Source organism: Calonectris borealis, chromosome 29 (assembly GCF_964195595.1).
Source record: "Calonectris borealis chromosome 29, bCalBor7.hap1.2, whole genome shotgun sequence".
Taxonomy (NCBI): Eukaryota; Metazoa; Chordata; class Aves; order Procellariiformes; family Procellariidae; genus Calonectris; species Calonectris borealis.
The window spans coordinates 3,342,540-3,357,612 of NC_134340.1; the positions used below are offsets into that span (position 1 = coordinate 3,342,540).

The following is a 15,073-nucleotide window of genomic DNA, read 5'->3' on the forward strand; positions in this document are numbered from 1 at the left end:
GGTCACTCGTCTTGCAGGGAGCCGCCCGTGTCCCCGCAGCGCTGTGCGTGTCCCGGGGCGGGAGTGCCACGCGTGTTCCCGAGCGCTGTGCATGTCCCCGGGAGCCGAGCGTGTCCCCGGAGGGCTGTGCATGTCCCAGGGCGGGAGTGCCGCGCGTGCCCCCAAACCACGCGTGTCACCAAGCGCTGTGCGTGTCCCCAGAACCACGCGTGTCCCCCGAGCGCTCTGCATGTCCCCCGGAGTCGCACAGCCCCGCGGAGGGGCATCTCTCCAGGGTAACCTCCCCGTTCCCCCGGGGCTACCGTGACCAGGACACGGGGCAGGAGCTCCCACGGGGCGGGGGGGGAAGAGGTGCCCGAATCCCCCCGCAAACCCCCTCCCCGGGGCCGCCCGAACCGCGGCGGGGCGGCCGGGCTCCGTAGGGACGGGGTCCGGGGTGTTCCCTGCCCGCTGATGAGTTTGTCAGGTCTCAGCCTCCCACAGGTGACCGTGTCGCAGGGGTGGTGGCGGAACCCGGGTGGCCGCCGGTACCCGCGACATGCCGGGACACGCCGTCCCGGCGTGTCGCGGGTACCGGCAGCCACCCACCACCGGCGCCATCCCGCCGCCCCACTTCCCACGGGTGGGGATATCCACACCCACCACCGGGCGGCCCCATCCTCCATCCCGGTCCTCGGTGGATGCCGTGGGGGCGGGAAGGAAGGAGTTAAGCTCGGTGTGGATGATAACGGCCCTTTGTGTCACCAGGGGTGGTTGGGGGGGGGGAAAGGAAGGGCTCAGCCCCGCCGCGGGGGGAAAAGCCACTCTCCGTGGGCGATGCTGGCGGTGCTGGCCGTGCTCTGCGGCGCGGTGACGGTGGCGGCGACGACGGGAACAACCGCGCTGACTCTAGCGGTGGTGTTACCCGAACGCAACCTCACCTACCCGTGGGCTTGGCCACGAGTGGGACCGGCGGTGCGTTTGGCCGCCGCCGCCGTTAACGCCCGTCCCGATTTATTACCCGGTTTTACCCTAGGGTGGGTGTTCGGTAGCAGCGAGGATCGACACGGTGTTTGCTCCGAAATGGCTGCGCCGTTGGCCGCCGTCGACCTACGGCTCGCTCATCACCCCGCCGCTTTTTTGGGACCCGGTTGCGTCTATACGGCAGCACCGGTCGCCCGGTTTACCAGCCACTGGCGGCTTCCACTAGTGACGGCGGGTGCCGAAGCCCACGGCTTCGACGACAAGCAAGAGCAATTCGGGTTGACCACCCGCGCCGGTCCCAGTCACCGCAAACTGGGTGAACTGGGTGTGCAGCTCCATCGTCGTTTCAACTGGACCCGTCGGGCTTTACTGGTTTACTGGGACGAGAAGGTGGACGACCGGCCGTACTTCTTCGCCGCCGAGGGGCTGTACGTCCAGCTGCCCACCCTGCGCAACCTCACCGTCATGGACGTCGTCTTCCGCGACGGCGGCAACTTCTCCTTCATCATCCAGGAGATCAAGCAGAAGGGACGCAGTGAGTGCCGGGGAGGGGACGCGCACCGGCGGGGGGGTACCGCCGTGCACCGGCACGGGGAGAGAGGACGGGGGGGGGGGGGAGGGGTGTACCGGTGTGGTGCATGGGTGGGCACGGCTGTACGCGGCTCTACACAGCTCTGCATGGGTGGGCACAGCTCCACATGAGTGTACATGGGTGGGCACAGCTCCGCGCGGGCGTGCCCGGCTGTGCAAGGGTGCTCACGGCAGTACATGGGTGTACCCGGGTGAGCACGGCTGTGTGCAGTTCTACACGAGCGTGCACGGCTGTGCATGGTTCTACGCGGCTCTGCCCGGGTGTGCACGGCTGTGCACGGCTCCACACGGGTGAGCACGGCTGTGCACGGGTGTTCGTGGCAGTAGACGGGTGAGCAGGGCTGTGCCTGGATGTACACGGGTGTGCACAGCTCTACGCGGGTGTGCACAGCTCTGCGCGGGTGAGCACGGCTGTGCACGGATGTGCTGCATGACTGCACGCCCCAGCCCCGCACCCTGACCCCCCCCCAGACCCCTGCCCCGTGCCGTGTCCCACCAGGAGCTGCTGAGCGTGGCCGCCTGCCCCGCTCCGCTCCATGGCCCAGGCTGGCTCCGTCCCCGTCCCTGTCCCCATCCCCGTCCCCATCCCCACCAGCTGCTCCAGTCGGAGCCGTCCCGGGTGGCACCCTGGGAGCGGGTGCCGGCGGGGCTGGCACTGGGTGGGTGGCGTCCGGCCGTCCCCGGCCTCGCCATCTTGCTGCTTAGCCTCGGCGGGTGCTATTTTGGGGCACCACGGTCCTGGTGGGTGGCACGGCCATGCCCCGTGCTGGGCAGCACCCCGGGGTCCTGTCGGCACCGCAGCCCCGTGCCAAAGGGGACCATGGCGGTGGGGCAGGCGGCCATGGCGGGGTCACCACGCCGCTGAGAATCAATCTCTGCCGGGGATCTGGGCCGCAGGGAGGAGGAAACGGAGTCGGGAAAACAGGAAACCTCGGCCTGGCGCCCGCGGCGGAGGGCAGAGGCGGGCAGGGCACGGGGGGCAGGCGGCGGGGTTCGGGACCCCCTGCTATGCGGGACCCACCGCACGTCCCCTCCCGCATCGCGCATTAACTGGGACCCCCGGGGGTACTGGGCTGGGGTCTTGGGGTCCCCCGCGGGACGGGGGCTTTTGGGGTGCCATGGGCCATCTCACCCCCCGCAGTCGTCTACGTGTGCTGCGCCCCGGAGACGCTGCGGGAGCTGATGCTGCAGGCGGGGCGCGAGGGGCTGACCCGCGGCGACTACGCCTTCTTCTACATCGACATCTTCGGGGCCAGCCTGCAGGGCAGCCGCTTCCCCGAGCCCCAGCGGCCCTGGAGGCGGGGGGACCGCCACGACGCCAGCGCCCGGCAAGCCTTCGAGGTGAGCCCGGGGCTCTGCACGGGCACCCACGTGTGCACGGGCACCCACCCACGTGTGCACGGGCACCCGCCCACGTGTGCATGTGCACCCACCTACGTGTGCACGGGCACCCACCCACGTGTGCATGTACACGGGCACCCACCCATGTGTGCACGGGCACCCACGTGTGCACGGGCACCCACCCACGTGTGCATGTGCACCCACCCACGCGTGCATGTGCACCCACCTACGCGTGCATGTGCACCCACCTACGTGTGCACGGGCACCCACCCACGTGTGCACGGGCACCCACCCACGTGTGCATGTGCACTCACCTACGTGTGCACGGGCACCCACCCACGTGTGCACGGGCACCCACCCACGTGTGCATGGGCACCCACCTACGTGTGCACGGGCACCCACCCATGTGTGCACGGGCACCCACGTGTGCACGGGCACCCACCCACGTGTACATGTGCACCCACCTACGTGTGCATGGGCACCCACCCACGTGTGCATGGGCACCCACGTGTGCACGGGCACCCACCCACGTGTGCATGTACACAGGCACCCACCCACATGTGCATGGGCACCCACGTGTGCACGGGCACCCACCTACGTGTGCATGTGCACCCACCCACGTGTGCATGGGCACCCACGTGTGCACGGGCACCCACCCACATGTGCACGGGCACCCACCCACGTGTGCACGGGCACCCACCCACATGTGCATGTACACGGGCACCCACCCACGTGTGCATGGGCACCCACCCACGTGTGCACGGGCACCCACCCACGTGTGCATGTACACGGGCACCCACCCATGTGTGCACGGGCACCCACGTGTGCATGGGCACCCACCCACGTGTGCACGGGCACCCACCCACGTGTGCGCACCCCGGCACGGGCAGTGGGGCCGCGGCAGGTGCCGGCGCTGGCGGAGCAGCCCCCGCCTCCCCCCCGCTCGCTCCCCGTTGCTGGCAGCCACCGAGGAGGAAGGAGAGGAGATCAATGGCCCCGGGTCCCGCTCCGAGGCCGTGAATGGGCAGAAAGGCTGGCAGCCCCCGGGACCCTCGTCCCCAAGGGGACCGGGGCAGGGTCCCCGTCCCCGGCGGGGTCCAGCCAGCCCCGCTGCCAGCCGCTCTCCCCATCCCAGGCCGTCACCATCATCACCTACAAGGAGCCCGAAAACCCCGAGTACCGGCCCTTCCTGGCGCGGCTGAAGGAGGAGGCGCTCGCCCACTTCAACTTCTCCATGAAGGACGGCTTGGTGGGACACGGGGGGAGGGAGCTGGGAAAGCCGGGGGGCAGGGGGGCACAGGAGGGAGCTGGGGCTGCTGGGGGACACGGGGTGGAGCTGGGGACAAGGGGACACGGGGTGGAGCTGGAGCTGCTGGGGGACACGGGGTGGAGCTGGGGACAAGGGGACATGGGATGGAGCTGGAGCTGCTGGGGGACATGGGCTGGAGCTGGGGACAAGGGGACATGGGATGGAGCTGGAGCTGCTGGGGGACATGGGCTGGAGCTGGGGACAAGGGGACATGGGATTGAGTTGGGGACAAGGGGACATGGGCTGGAGCTGGGGACAAGGGGACATGGGATGGACCTGGGGACAAGGGGACATGGGATGGAGCTGGGGACAAGGGGACATGGGATTGAGTTGGGGACAAGGGGACATGGGCTGGAGCTGGGGACAAGGGGACATGGGATTGAGTTGGGGACAAGGGGACATGGGATGGAGCTGGAGCTGCTCAGGGATATGGGATGGAGCTGGGAACAAGGGGACAAGGGGACATGGGATGGAGTCAGGGACAAGGGATGGACCAAGGCTGCTGGGGACGAGGAGCTGTGGGATGACCTGTGGCTGCTGGGAATGAGGGGACGGGGACCCCCAGCTGCACCCCGAGCCATCTCCATGCCCCCAGATGAACTTCATCGCAGCCGCCTTCCACGACGGGGTGCTGCTCTACGCCCAGGCCGTCAACGAGACGCTGGAGCGGGGCGGGTCCATCACCAACGCCTCCGCCATCACCCGCCAGATGTGGAACCGCACCTTCTACGGTGAGCCCCGTCCCCGTCCCGGCTGGGCGCTGCCTGCCCGGCACCCGCCTGCCCGCTCCCAGGATGATATTTTGGGATCAGAGCCCCCACCCATGGGCTGGGGTCCCCGGGGTGTCCCCCCCAGCCCCTCACCCTCCGTCCCCAGGCGTCACCGGCTTCCTGAAGATCGATGAGAACGGGGACCGGGAGAGCGACTACTCCCTGTGGGACATGGACCCGGTGCGGGGGGACTTCCAGGTGAGCCCCGGCGCAGGGGCAACCGGTCCCATGGAGCGGCCGGGGGCCTCCTGCCACCCATTTCTTGTGTGTCCCCCCCCCAAGATCGTGGCCAACTACAACGGCACCACCAAGAAGATCCAGATGGTGCCGGGGCGCGAGATCCACTGGCCGGGGAACGCGGTCCCCTCCGACGTCCCCCCCTGTGGCTTTGACAACAGCGACCCGCTGTGCCGCAAAGGTGAGTGGTGTCGGGGGGGGCACACACGCCATGAGACCCCCGCCCCGGGGGGCACCCACCAGCCCCTCACCGCCCTCCTCTCGCTGTGCAGCCAGCCTGTCCACCCTGGAGGTCCTGTCCCTCGTGGTCAGCCTGATCCTCCTGGCCATCACCGTCACCTCCTTCTTCATCTACAGGTGGGGGTGCCGGGGTCGGGGAGGGTGACCCCAAGGCTGCGCCGCTGTCCCCGGAGGTGGCGGGGCCGGAGAGGGGGGACACACACGCGGGGGGTCTCATCCTGCCCTCCCGGCGCAGGAAGCTGCAGCTGGAGAAGGAGCTGGCGGCCGAGCTGTGGCGTATCCGCTGGGAGGACGTGCAGATGAGCAGCCTGGAGAAACATCTCCGGAGCGCCGGCAGCAAGCTCACCCTCTCCCTGGTGAGCACCCATCCCGTCCCCAGCCCTGCGACGGGGACGGGGACCGGGGACCGGGCTCACCCCACGTCCCTTCCCGCAGAGGGGCTCCAACTACGGCTCGCTGATGACCACGGAGGGGCAGTTCCAGGTCTACGCCAAGACGGCGTATTACAAGGTATGGGGGTGCGGGAGCGGGGGTGGGCACCCATCACCCCACCGGGCACCCACCACCCCACCGGGCACCCATCACCCCATGTCTCCCCAGGGCAACCTCGTGGCCGTGAAGCACCTCAACCGCAAGCGCATCGAGTTGACGCGCAAGGTCTTGTTTGAGCTGAAACACGTAGGTGGACCCCGGCTCAGCGCGGCATGGTGGGATAGGGGTGCCCAGCCCGGCGTCCCCTGGGTGGGGTGAGACGTGGCGTGAGCCTGGTCCCACGCCCTGCTCCACCTTAGATGCGGGATGTCCAAAACGAGCACCTGACCCGCTTCATCGGCGCCTGCACCGACCCCCCGAACATCTGCATCCTGACCGAGTACTGCCCGCGCGGGAGCCTCCAGGTACCGGCGGGGTCCCGGCTCCCCAGCAGCCATCCAGGGCTGGAGCCTCTCCCTCCGGTGCCCATCACCCAGCGTCAGGGCTGCACGGTGCCCGTCACCCAGCGTCGGGGCTGCACGGTGCCCATCACCCAGCGTCGGGGCTGCACAGGGCCCATCACCCAGCGTCAGGGCTGCACGGTGCCCGTCACCCAGCGTCGGGGCTGCACGGTGCCCATCACCCAGCGTCGGGGCTGCACAGGGCCCATCACCCAGCGTCAGGGCTGCACGGTGCCCGTCACCCAGCGTCGGGGCTGCACGGTGCCCATCACCCAGCGTCGGGGCTGCACAGGGCCCATCACCCAGCGTCAGGGCTGCACGGTGCCCGTCACCCAGCGTCGGGGCTGCACGGTGCCCATCACCCAGCGTCGGGCCTGCACGGTGCCCGTCACCCAGCATCGGGGCTGCACGGTGCCCATCACCCAGCGTCAGGGCTGCACGGGGCCCATCACCCAGCGTCAGGGCTGCACGGTGCCCATCACCCAGCATCAGGGCTGCACAGGGCCCATCACCCAGCGTCGGGGCTGCACGGTGCCCATCACCCAGCGTCAGGGCTGCACAGGGCCCATCACCTGGCATCGGGGCTGCAAGGTGCCCATCACCCGGCATCGGGGCTGCACGGTGCCCATCACCCAGCGTCGGGGCTGCACGGTGCCCGTCACCCAGCGTCAGGGCTGCACGGTGCCCATCACCCAGCATCAGGGCTGCACGGTGCCCATCACCCAGCGTCGGGGCTGCATGGTGCCCGTCACCCAGCGTCGGGGCTGCACGGTGCCTGTCACCCAGCGTCAGGGCTGCACAGTGCCCATCACCCAGCGTCGGGGCTGCATGGTGCCCGTCACCCAGCGTCAGGGCTGCACGGTGCCTGTCACCCAGCGTCAGGGCTGCACAGTGCCCATCACCCAGCGTCAGGGCTGCACGGTGCCCGTCACCCAGCGTCGGGGCTGCACGGTGCCCATCACCCGGCATCGGGGCTGCATGGTGCCCATCACCCAGTGTCAGGGCTGCACGGTGCCCATCACCCAGCGTTGGGGCTGCACGGTGCCCATCACCCGGCATCGGGGCTGCACAGGGCCCATCACCCAGCGTCAGGGCTGCACGGTGCCCATCACCCAGCGTCGGGGCTGCACGGTGCCCATCACCCAGCGTCAGGGCTGCACGGTGCCCATCACCCAGCGTCGGGGCTGCCCAGAGCTGCTCTGCCGGTGCCCGGGGATGGATGCTGTCCCCCACCCCCTGGGACTGTCCATGGCTGGGGGACAGCAGCGTGACCCTCATGTCCCCAGGACATCCTGGAGAACGAGAGCATCACGCTGGACTGGATGTTCCGCTACTCCCTCACCCATGACATCGTCAAGGTAACGAGCCGGTTCCCCCGGGGCACCCAGTTCCCCCATTCCCACGGTGGGGGGACAACCAGGTCCGACCGCTCTCCGCCCTGCCAGGGGATGCAGTTCCTGCACAACGGGGTGATCATCTCCCACGGGAACCTCAAGTCCTCCAACTGCGTGGTGGACAGCCGCTTCGTGCTGAAGATCACAGACTACGGGCTGGAGAGCTTCCGCGTGGCCCCCGACGGCGAGGACTCCCACGCGCTCTTCGCCAGTGAGCACCCTGCCCGTCCTCGACCCCCCCCCCCCCCAACCCCTGCCCGGGGTCCCTGCCCGGCCTGAGCACCCTCCCTGGTGCCGCAGAGAAGCTGTGGACGGCGCCCGAGCTTCTGCGGATGGAGTCGCCGCCGGCCCGCGGCACGCAGAAGGGCGACGTTTACAGCTTCGGCATCATCCTGCAAGAGATCGCCCTGCGCAACGGCGTCTTCTACGTGGAGGGGCTGGACCTGAGCCCTAAAGGTGAGCGGGAGGGCCAGGGTGATGGTGCCAGGGATCCGTTGATGGGTGGTTGGACCAGCCGATGGGTGCTTAGATGGGTGCTTAGCCCTACTGATGGGTTGTTGGACCTGCTGATGGGTTTTTGGACCTGCTGATGGGTTTTTGGACCAGCTGATGGGTGCTTGGACCTGCTGTGATGGGTGCTTAGCCCTGTTGATGCATTATTGGACCAGCTGATGGGTGCTTGGACCTGCCGTGATGGGTGCTTAGCCCTGTTGATGCATTATTGGACCAGCTGATGGGTGCTTGGACCTGCTGTGATGGGTGCTTAGCCCTGTTGATGCATTATTGGACCAGCTGATGAGTGCTTGGACCAGCTGATGGGTTATTGGACCTGCTAGTGGGTTTTGGTCTCACTGATGGGTGCTTGGACCTGCTGATGGGTGCTTGGACCAGCTGATGGGTGCTTGGACCTGCTGATGGGTTGTTGGACCTGCTAGTGGGTTTTGGTCTCACTGATGGGTGCTTGGACCAGCTGATGGGTGCTTGGACCTGCTGTGATGGGTGCTTAGCCCTTTTGATGCATTATTGGACCAGCTGATGAGTGCTTGGACCAGCTGATGGGTTGTTGGCCTCACTGATGGACGCTGGGACCTGCTGATGGATGCTTGGACCTGCTAGTGGGTTATTGGATCTGCTGATGGGTTGTTGGCCTCACTGATGGATGTTTGGACCTGCTGATGGGTGCTTGGACCTGCTGATGGGTTGTTGGACCTGCTGATGGGTTGTTGGACCTGCTAGTGGGTTGTTGGATCTGCTGATGGGTTGTTGGCCTCACTGATGGATGCTTGGACCTGCTGATGGGTGCTTGGACCTGCTGATGGGTTGTTGGACCTGCTAGTGGGTTGTTGGCCTCACTGATGGGTGCTTGGACCTGCTGATGGGTGCTTGGACCAGCTGATGGGTTGTTGGCCTCACTGATGAGTGCTTGGACCTGCTGACGGGTGCTTGGACTTGCTGTGATGGGTGCTTGGCCCCGCAGAGATTATCGAGCGGGTGAAGAGCGGGGAGCACCCCAGCTTCCGCCCCTCGGCCAACGTGGGGTGCCACATGGAGGAGCTGGGCCAGCTGATGCAGCACTGCTGGGCTGAGGACGTCCTGGAGCGCCCCGACTTCAACCAGATCAAGGTCCAGCTCCGCAAGTTCAACAGGTACCTCCGCCTCCCCCAGCCCCGTGGGTGATGGGTGACCCCGAAAAGGGTCCCCAGGTGGGTGCTCACCCCCTGCCCGCAGGGAAAGCAGCAGCAACATCCTGGACAACCTGCTGTCGCGCATGGAGCAGTACGCCAACAACCTGGAGGAGCTGGTGGAGGAGCGAACCCAAGCCTACCTGGAGGAGAAGCGCAAGGCTGAGGCTCTCCTCTACCAGATCCTGCCCCAGTGAGCACCGGGGGGGGCCCGGCCCTCTGTGCACCCCCCCACTGCACCCTGGGGTACCACACCGGCATCTCCTGCCTGCCCAGGGCTGGGGTCCACCATGGATGCCCTGCATGGCTGGGGGTGCTTGGAGGGGCTGGGGACTCCAAAGACCCTCATGTGGCTTGGGGCTGGGGGTGTTTGGAGGGGCTGGGGACCCCCTGGGGACCCCAAGGACCCCCATGTGGCTTGGGGCCGGGGGTGTTGGGAGGGGCTGGTGACCCCCCCCAGACTGCTGCATGGCTCAGGGTGCCTGAAGGGGCCAGGAACCCCAAGGACCCCCTGATGTGGTTCAGGGCTGGGGGTGCTTGGAGGGCTGGAGACCCCAAGGACACCCCCCCATGGCTCTTTGGGGCTTGGGGTACCTGAAGGGGCCAGGGATGACCCGGACCCCCAGCATGGCTTGGGGGTGGGGGTCCTCAGAGGTCTGGAGACCCCGAGGACCCCCCGGCATGGCTGGAGGCTGGGGACGCCATGCCCCCAGGAGGGGTGGGGGAGCTGTGCCCCCCCCTCATCCACCCCCTGCACCCCCAGCTCGGTGGCGGAGCAGCTGAAGCGGGGGGAGACGGTGCAGGCGGAGGCCTTCGACAGCGTCACCATCTACTTCAGCGACATCGTGGGCTTCACGGCGCTGTCGGCCGAGAGCACCCCCATGCAGGTGGTGACGCTGCTCAACGACCTCTACACTTGCTTCGACGCCATCATCGACAACTTCGACGTCTACAAGGTGAGGACACGCATGCACACGCATGAACGTGCATGCACCGTGGGTCACGCTGGACACCCCAGAGCCGGCACCCACGGCGTGTCCCCCCTCCCCACCCAGGTGGAGACGATCGGGGACGCCTACATGGTGGTGTCGGGGCTGCCGGTGCGCAACGGGAAGCTGCACGCCCGCGAGGTGGCCCGCATGGCCCTGGCGCTGCTGGACGCCGTCCGCTCCTTCCGCATCCGCCACCGGCCGCAGCAGCAGCTGAAGCTGCGCATCGGCATCCACACGGGTCAGCGGGGGCGGGGACGGGGACGAGGCAGCCATATGGGTCAGCAGGGATGGGGACAGGGACATGGCACCCCACGGGTCAGTGGGGACGGGGATGGGGATGGGCACGGCATCCATATGGGTCAGCAGGGACAGGGATGGGGACGTGGCACCCATAGGGGTCAGCAGGGACAGGGATGGGGACATGGCACCCATAGGGGTCAGCAGGGACAGGGATGGGGACATGACACCCACACGGGTCAGTGGGAACAGGGATGGGGACATGGCACCCATAGGGGTCAGTGGGGACAGGGACATGGCACCCATAGGGGTCAGCGGGGACAGGGATGGGGACATGGTACCCCACGGGTCAGTGGGGACAGGGACATGGCACCCATAGGGGTCAGTGGGGACAGGGATGGGGACATGGCACCCATAGGGGTCAGCGGGGACAGGGATGGGGACATGGCACCCATAGGGGTCAGCGGGGACAGGGATGGGGACATGGCACCCATAGGGGTCAGCGGGGCAGGGATGGGGACATGGCACCCGTATGGGTCAGCGGGGCAGGGATGGGGACATGGCACCCGTATGGGTCAGTGGGGACAGGGACATGGCACCCATAGGGGTCAGTGGGGACAGGGATGGGGACATGGTACCCCACGGGTCAGCAGGGACAGGGATGGGGACATGGTACCCCACGGGTCAGTGGGGACAGGGACATGGCACCCATAGGGGTCAGTGGGGACAGGGATGGGGACATGGCACCCGTATGGGTCAGCAGGGACAGGGATGGGGACGTGGCACCCATAGGGGTCAGCAGGGACAGGGATGGGGACATGGCACCCATAGGGGTCAGTGGGGACAGGGATGGGGACGTGGCACCCATAGGGGTCAGCAGGGACAGGGATGGGGACATGGCACCCATAGGGGTCAGCGGGGACAGGGATGGGGACATGGCACCCACACGGGTCAGTGGGAACAGGGATGGGGACATGGCACCCATAGGGGTCAGTGGGGACAGGGATGGGGACATGGTACCCGTATGGGTCAGTGGGGACAGGGATGGGGACATGGCACCCATAGGGGTCAGTGGGGACAGGGATGGGGACATGGCACCCATAGGGGTCAGCGGGGACAGGGATGGGGACATGGTACCCCACGGGTCAGTGGGGACAGGGACATGGCACCCATAGGGGTCAGTGGGGACAGGGATGGGGACATGGCACCCATAGGGGTCAGCGGGGACAGGGATGGGGACATGGCACCCACACGGGTCAGTGGGGACAGGGATGGGGACATGGCACCCATAGGGGTCAGCGGGGACAGGGATGGGGACATGGCACCCACACAGGTCAGTGGGGACAGGGATGGGGACATGGCACCCATAGGGGTCAGTGGGGACAGGGATGGGGACATGGTACCCGTATGGGTCAGTGGGGACAGGGATGGGGACATGGCACCCATAGGGGTCAGTGGGGACAGGGATGGGGACATGGCACCCATAGGGGTCAGCGGGGACAGGGATGGGGACATGGTACCCCACGGGTCAGTGGGGACAGGGACATGGCACCCATAGGGGTCAGTGGGGACAGGGATGGGGACATGGCACCCATAGGGGTCAGCGGGGACAGGGATGGGGACATGGCACCCACACGGGTCAGTGGGGACAGGGATGGGGACATGGCACCCATAGGGGTCAGCGGGGACAGGGATGGGGACATGGCACCCACACAGGTCAGTGGGGACAGGGATGGGGACATGGCACCCATAGGGGTCAGCGGGGACAGGGATGGGGACATGGTACCCCACGGGTCAGTGGGGACAGGGACATGGCACCCGTACGGGTCAGTGGGGACAGGGATGGTGACATGGCACCCATAGGGGTCAGTGGGGACAGGGACATGGCACCCATAGGGGTCAGCGGGGACAGGGATGGGGACATGGCACCCATAGGGGTCAGTGGGGACAGGGACATGGCACCCATAGGGGTCAGCGGGGACAGGGATGGGGACATGGCACCCATAGGGGTCAGTGGGGACAGGGACATGGCACCCATAGGGGTCAGCGGGGACAGGGATGGGGACATGGCACCCCATGGGTCAGCAGGGATGGGGACGGGGACATGGCACCCGTACGGGTCAGTGGGGACAGGGACATGGCACCCATAGGGGTCAGTGGGGACAGGGATGGGGACATGGCACCCCATGGGTCAGCGGGGGTGGGGACGGGGACATGGCACCCACACAGATCCATGGGGTGGGGGGACATGGCACCCACATGGGGCAGGGGGGTACCCAGCCCTCCCACGGACCCCAGGGACAGGGGAGGGGACACCGGCACCCAGGGGGACAGTGGGGCCACCGGGGGTGGGAGCCCCCAGCGAGGGGGGCCGGGTCGGGACTCGGGGCTGCCGGGGGGGCTCACCGGGTGCCCCACAGGACCCGTCTGCGCTGGCGTCGTGGGTCTCAAAATGCCCCGGTACTGCCTCTTCGGGGACACGGTGAACACGGCCTCGCGCATGGAGTCCAACGGGGAAGGTGAGGGGCTGGGCTGGGCACCCAGGGGTGCTGCCGGGGCTGGGGCTGGGCCGGGCACCCATGGGTGCTGATGGGGCTGCATCCTGCCAGCCCTGAAGATCCACATCTCGGCGGTGACCAAGGCCGTGCTGGAGGAGTTCGGCTGCTTCGAGCTGGAGCTGCGGGGCGACGTGGAGATGAAGGTGAGCCCCCGCCCCCCCAACAGCCCCAGCCCCCCCGATGGCTGCCCCAGTGGGGGCCCCCCAGCTGGGTCCCCCCTCTGCATCCTCATCCCACAGCTCTGCTGGGGCAATGAGCACCCCTCTGGGGCAATGGGTCCTCCCTGCACCCCAACCCCTGGGGCAATGAGCACCCACTGCACCCCAAACCCTGGGGCAATGGGCACCCCCTGCACCCCAACCCCTGGGGCAATGGGCACCCCCTGCACCCCAACCCACTGGGGCAATGGGTCCCCCCTGCACCCTGACCCCTGGGGCAATGGGCACCCCCTGCACCCCGACCCCTGGGGCAATGGGTCCCCCCTGCACCCCAAACCCTGGGGCAATGGGTCCCCCCTGCACCCCGACCCCTGGGGCAATGAGCACCCCCCTGCACCCCAACCCCTGGGGCAATGGGTCCCCCCTGCACCCCAACCCCTGGGGCAATGAGCACCCCCCTGCACCCCAACCCCTGGGGCAATGGGTCCCCCCTGCACCCCAACCCCTGGGGCAATGGGCACCCCCTGCACCCTGACCCCTGGGGCAATGGCCCCCCCCTGCACCCCCTTCACCCCAGCCCCCCCTCTCTCCGCAGGGCAAGGGGAAGGTGAGGACGTACTGGCTGCTGGGGGAGCGTGGGAGCAGCACCCGGGGCTGACCCCCCCAGCAGCACCCAGGGCCCATGGGGCCGTTCCCAGCACCGCCGCCAAGGCCCCCCCGGGCCGGGGCCAGGCGGGGGGCACCGCCAGCGGCTGGGGGCTGGACGCACCCCCCAACTGCACCGTGCTCCCCAAGCTGAACCCCAACTGCTCCCGGGGGGGGAACCCCATCCCCGAGTAGCCCCGTGGCCTGACCCTGGCACAGGCACCGGCGGAGGAGCGGGGCCGAGGCCGACGGGGAACACGGGGGGACACGGGGGGACGGGGACACCCCCGGACCCCGGGTGGGGGGTCACTAGAGCTCTAATTTTTGTAATAAAGCTGGTGTGTACGCACTCGCCGTGGGTCTCCGTGGGGTCCCCCTGCACCCCCCCCTGCACCCCACATCGGGTGTCCCCATGCACCCTGATCCCACCGGGGCATTGGGTGGTCCCGGGGGTCTCCCCGAGCAGCAGCACCCTCACAGCAGCCGAAGCCCCCTGCAGGGAGGGGGGGCTCCGGGGGGCTTTGCAAAAGCGGGGGGGGGACGTGTGTGTCTTCAGGGGGGCTCTGCGAGGCCAGAGGAGCCGGGACGGCGCGGCTGTGCAAGGCAGTGCGGGGCAGGGGGCTGGGGGGGCCCGAAGGGGGAGAGTTGGGGGGGGCCCGGCGATGCACGCCCCGGGGGGGTCCCGAGGTTGCCGGGTGGGGTTCGGGAGACCCCCGGGTGCTCGGCTGTGCACGCCCCGGGGGGTTCCCGGGGGGATTCAGGGGGTCCCAGCCGTGCACATCCCGGGGGGATCCGGGGGGTCCCAGCCGTGCACACCCCGGGGGTCCCGGCCGTGCCCGCCCCCGGGGGGGTCCCGAGGTTCCCGGAGGGTCCCGGCCGCACGCAGCGCCACCGGCAGCGGGAGGGCGGAGCGTTCGACCGGGTCAGACCCCGCCCCCGCCGCCCCATTGGCCGAGCAGCCCGCCGCGGCCCCGCCCCTCCAGGCCGGCTACCCGCGCTGTCACTTCGAGCCGTATCGCTGCTG

At 68.4% G+C, this 15,073-nt stretch overlaps 1 protein-coding gene across 1 annotated transcript; it reads left to right on the plus strand.

The window, feature by feature from the left end:
- Positions 1 to 816: 816 nt before the first annotated feature.
- On the plus strand, positions 817 to 14,397 carry NPR1 (natriuretic peptide receptor 1). Its single transcript, XM_075176384.1, has 21 exons — positions 817 to 1,498; positions 2,696 to 2,895; positions 4,031 to 4,144; positions 4,800 to 4,935; positions 5,081 to 5,172; positions 5,257 to 5,392; positions 5,484 to 5,568; positions 5,687 to 5,807; positions 5,887 to 5,961; positions 6,052 to 6,129; positions 6,243 to 6,347; positions 7,670 to 7,741; positions 7,829 to 7,988; positions 8,078 to 8,233; positions 9,255 to 9,423; positions 9,506 to 9,652; positions 10,223 to 10,415; positions 10,515 to 10,689; positions 13,109 to 13,207; positions 13,298 to 13,389; positions 14,000 to 14,397. The coding sequence occupies exons 1-21, from the start codon at positions 817 to 819 to the stop codon at positions 14,060 to 14,062; spliced, it is 3,150 nt and encodes a 1,049-aa protein (XP_075032485.1). The 3' UTR covers positions 14,063 to 14,397.
- The last annotated feature ends 676 nt before the right edge of the window (positions 14,398 to 15,073 follow it).

Excerpts from the sequence above, each read along its gene's own strand:
- NPR1 (XM_075176384.1), top strand. The coding sequence starts at position 817 with ATGCTGGCGGTGCTGGCCGTGCTCTGCGGCGCGGTGACGGTGGCGGCG. Across the intron at positions 5,808-5,886 it reads GCAAGCTCACCCTCTCCCTG|AGGGGCTCCAACTACGGCTC; the intron begins GTGAGCACCCAT and ends CCCTTCCCGCAG. Across the intron at positions 9,424-9,505 it reads CAGCTCCGCAAGTTCAACAG|GGAAAGCAGCAGCAACATCC; the intron begins GTACCTCCGCCT and ends CCCTGCCCGCAG.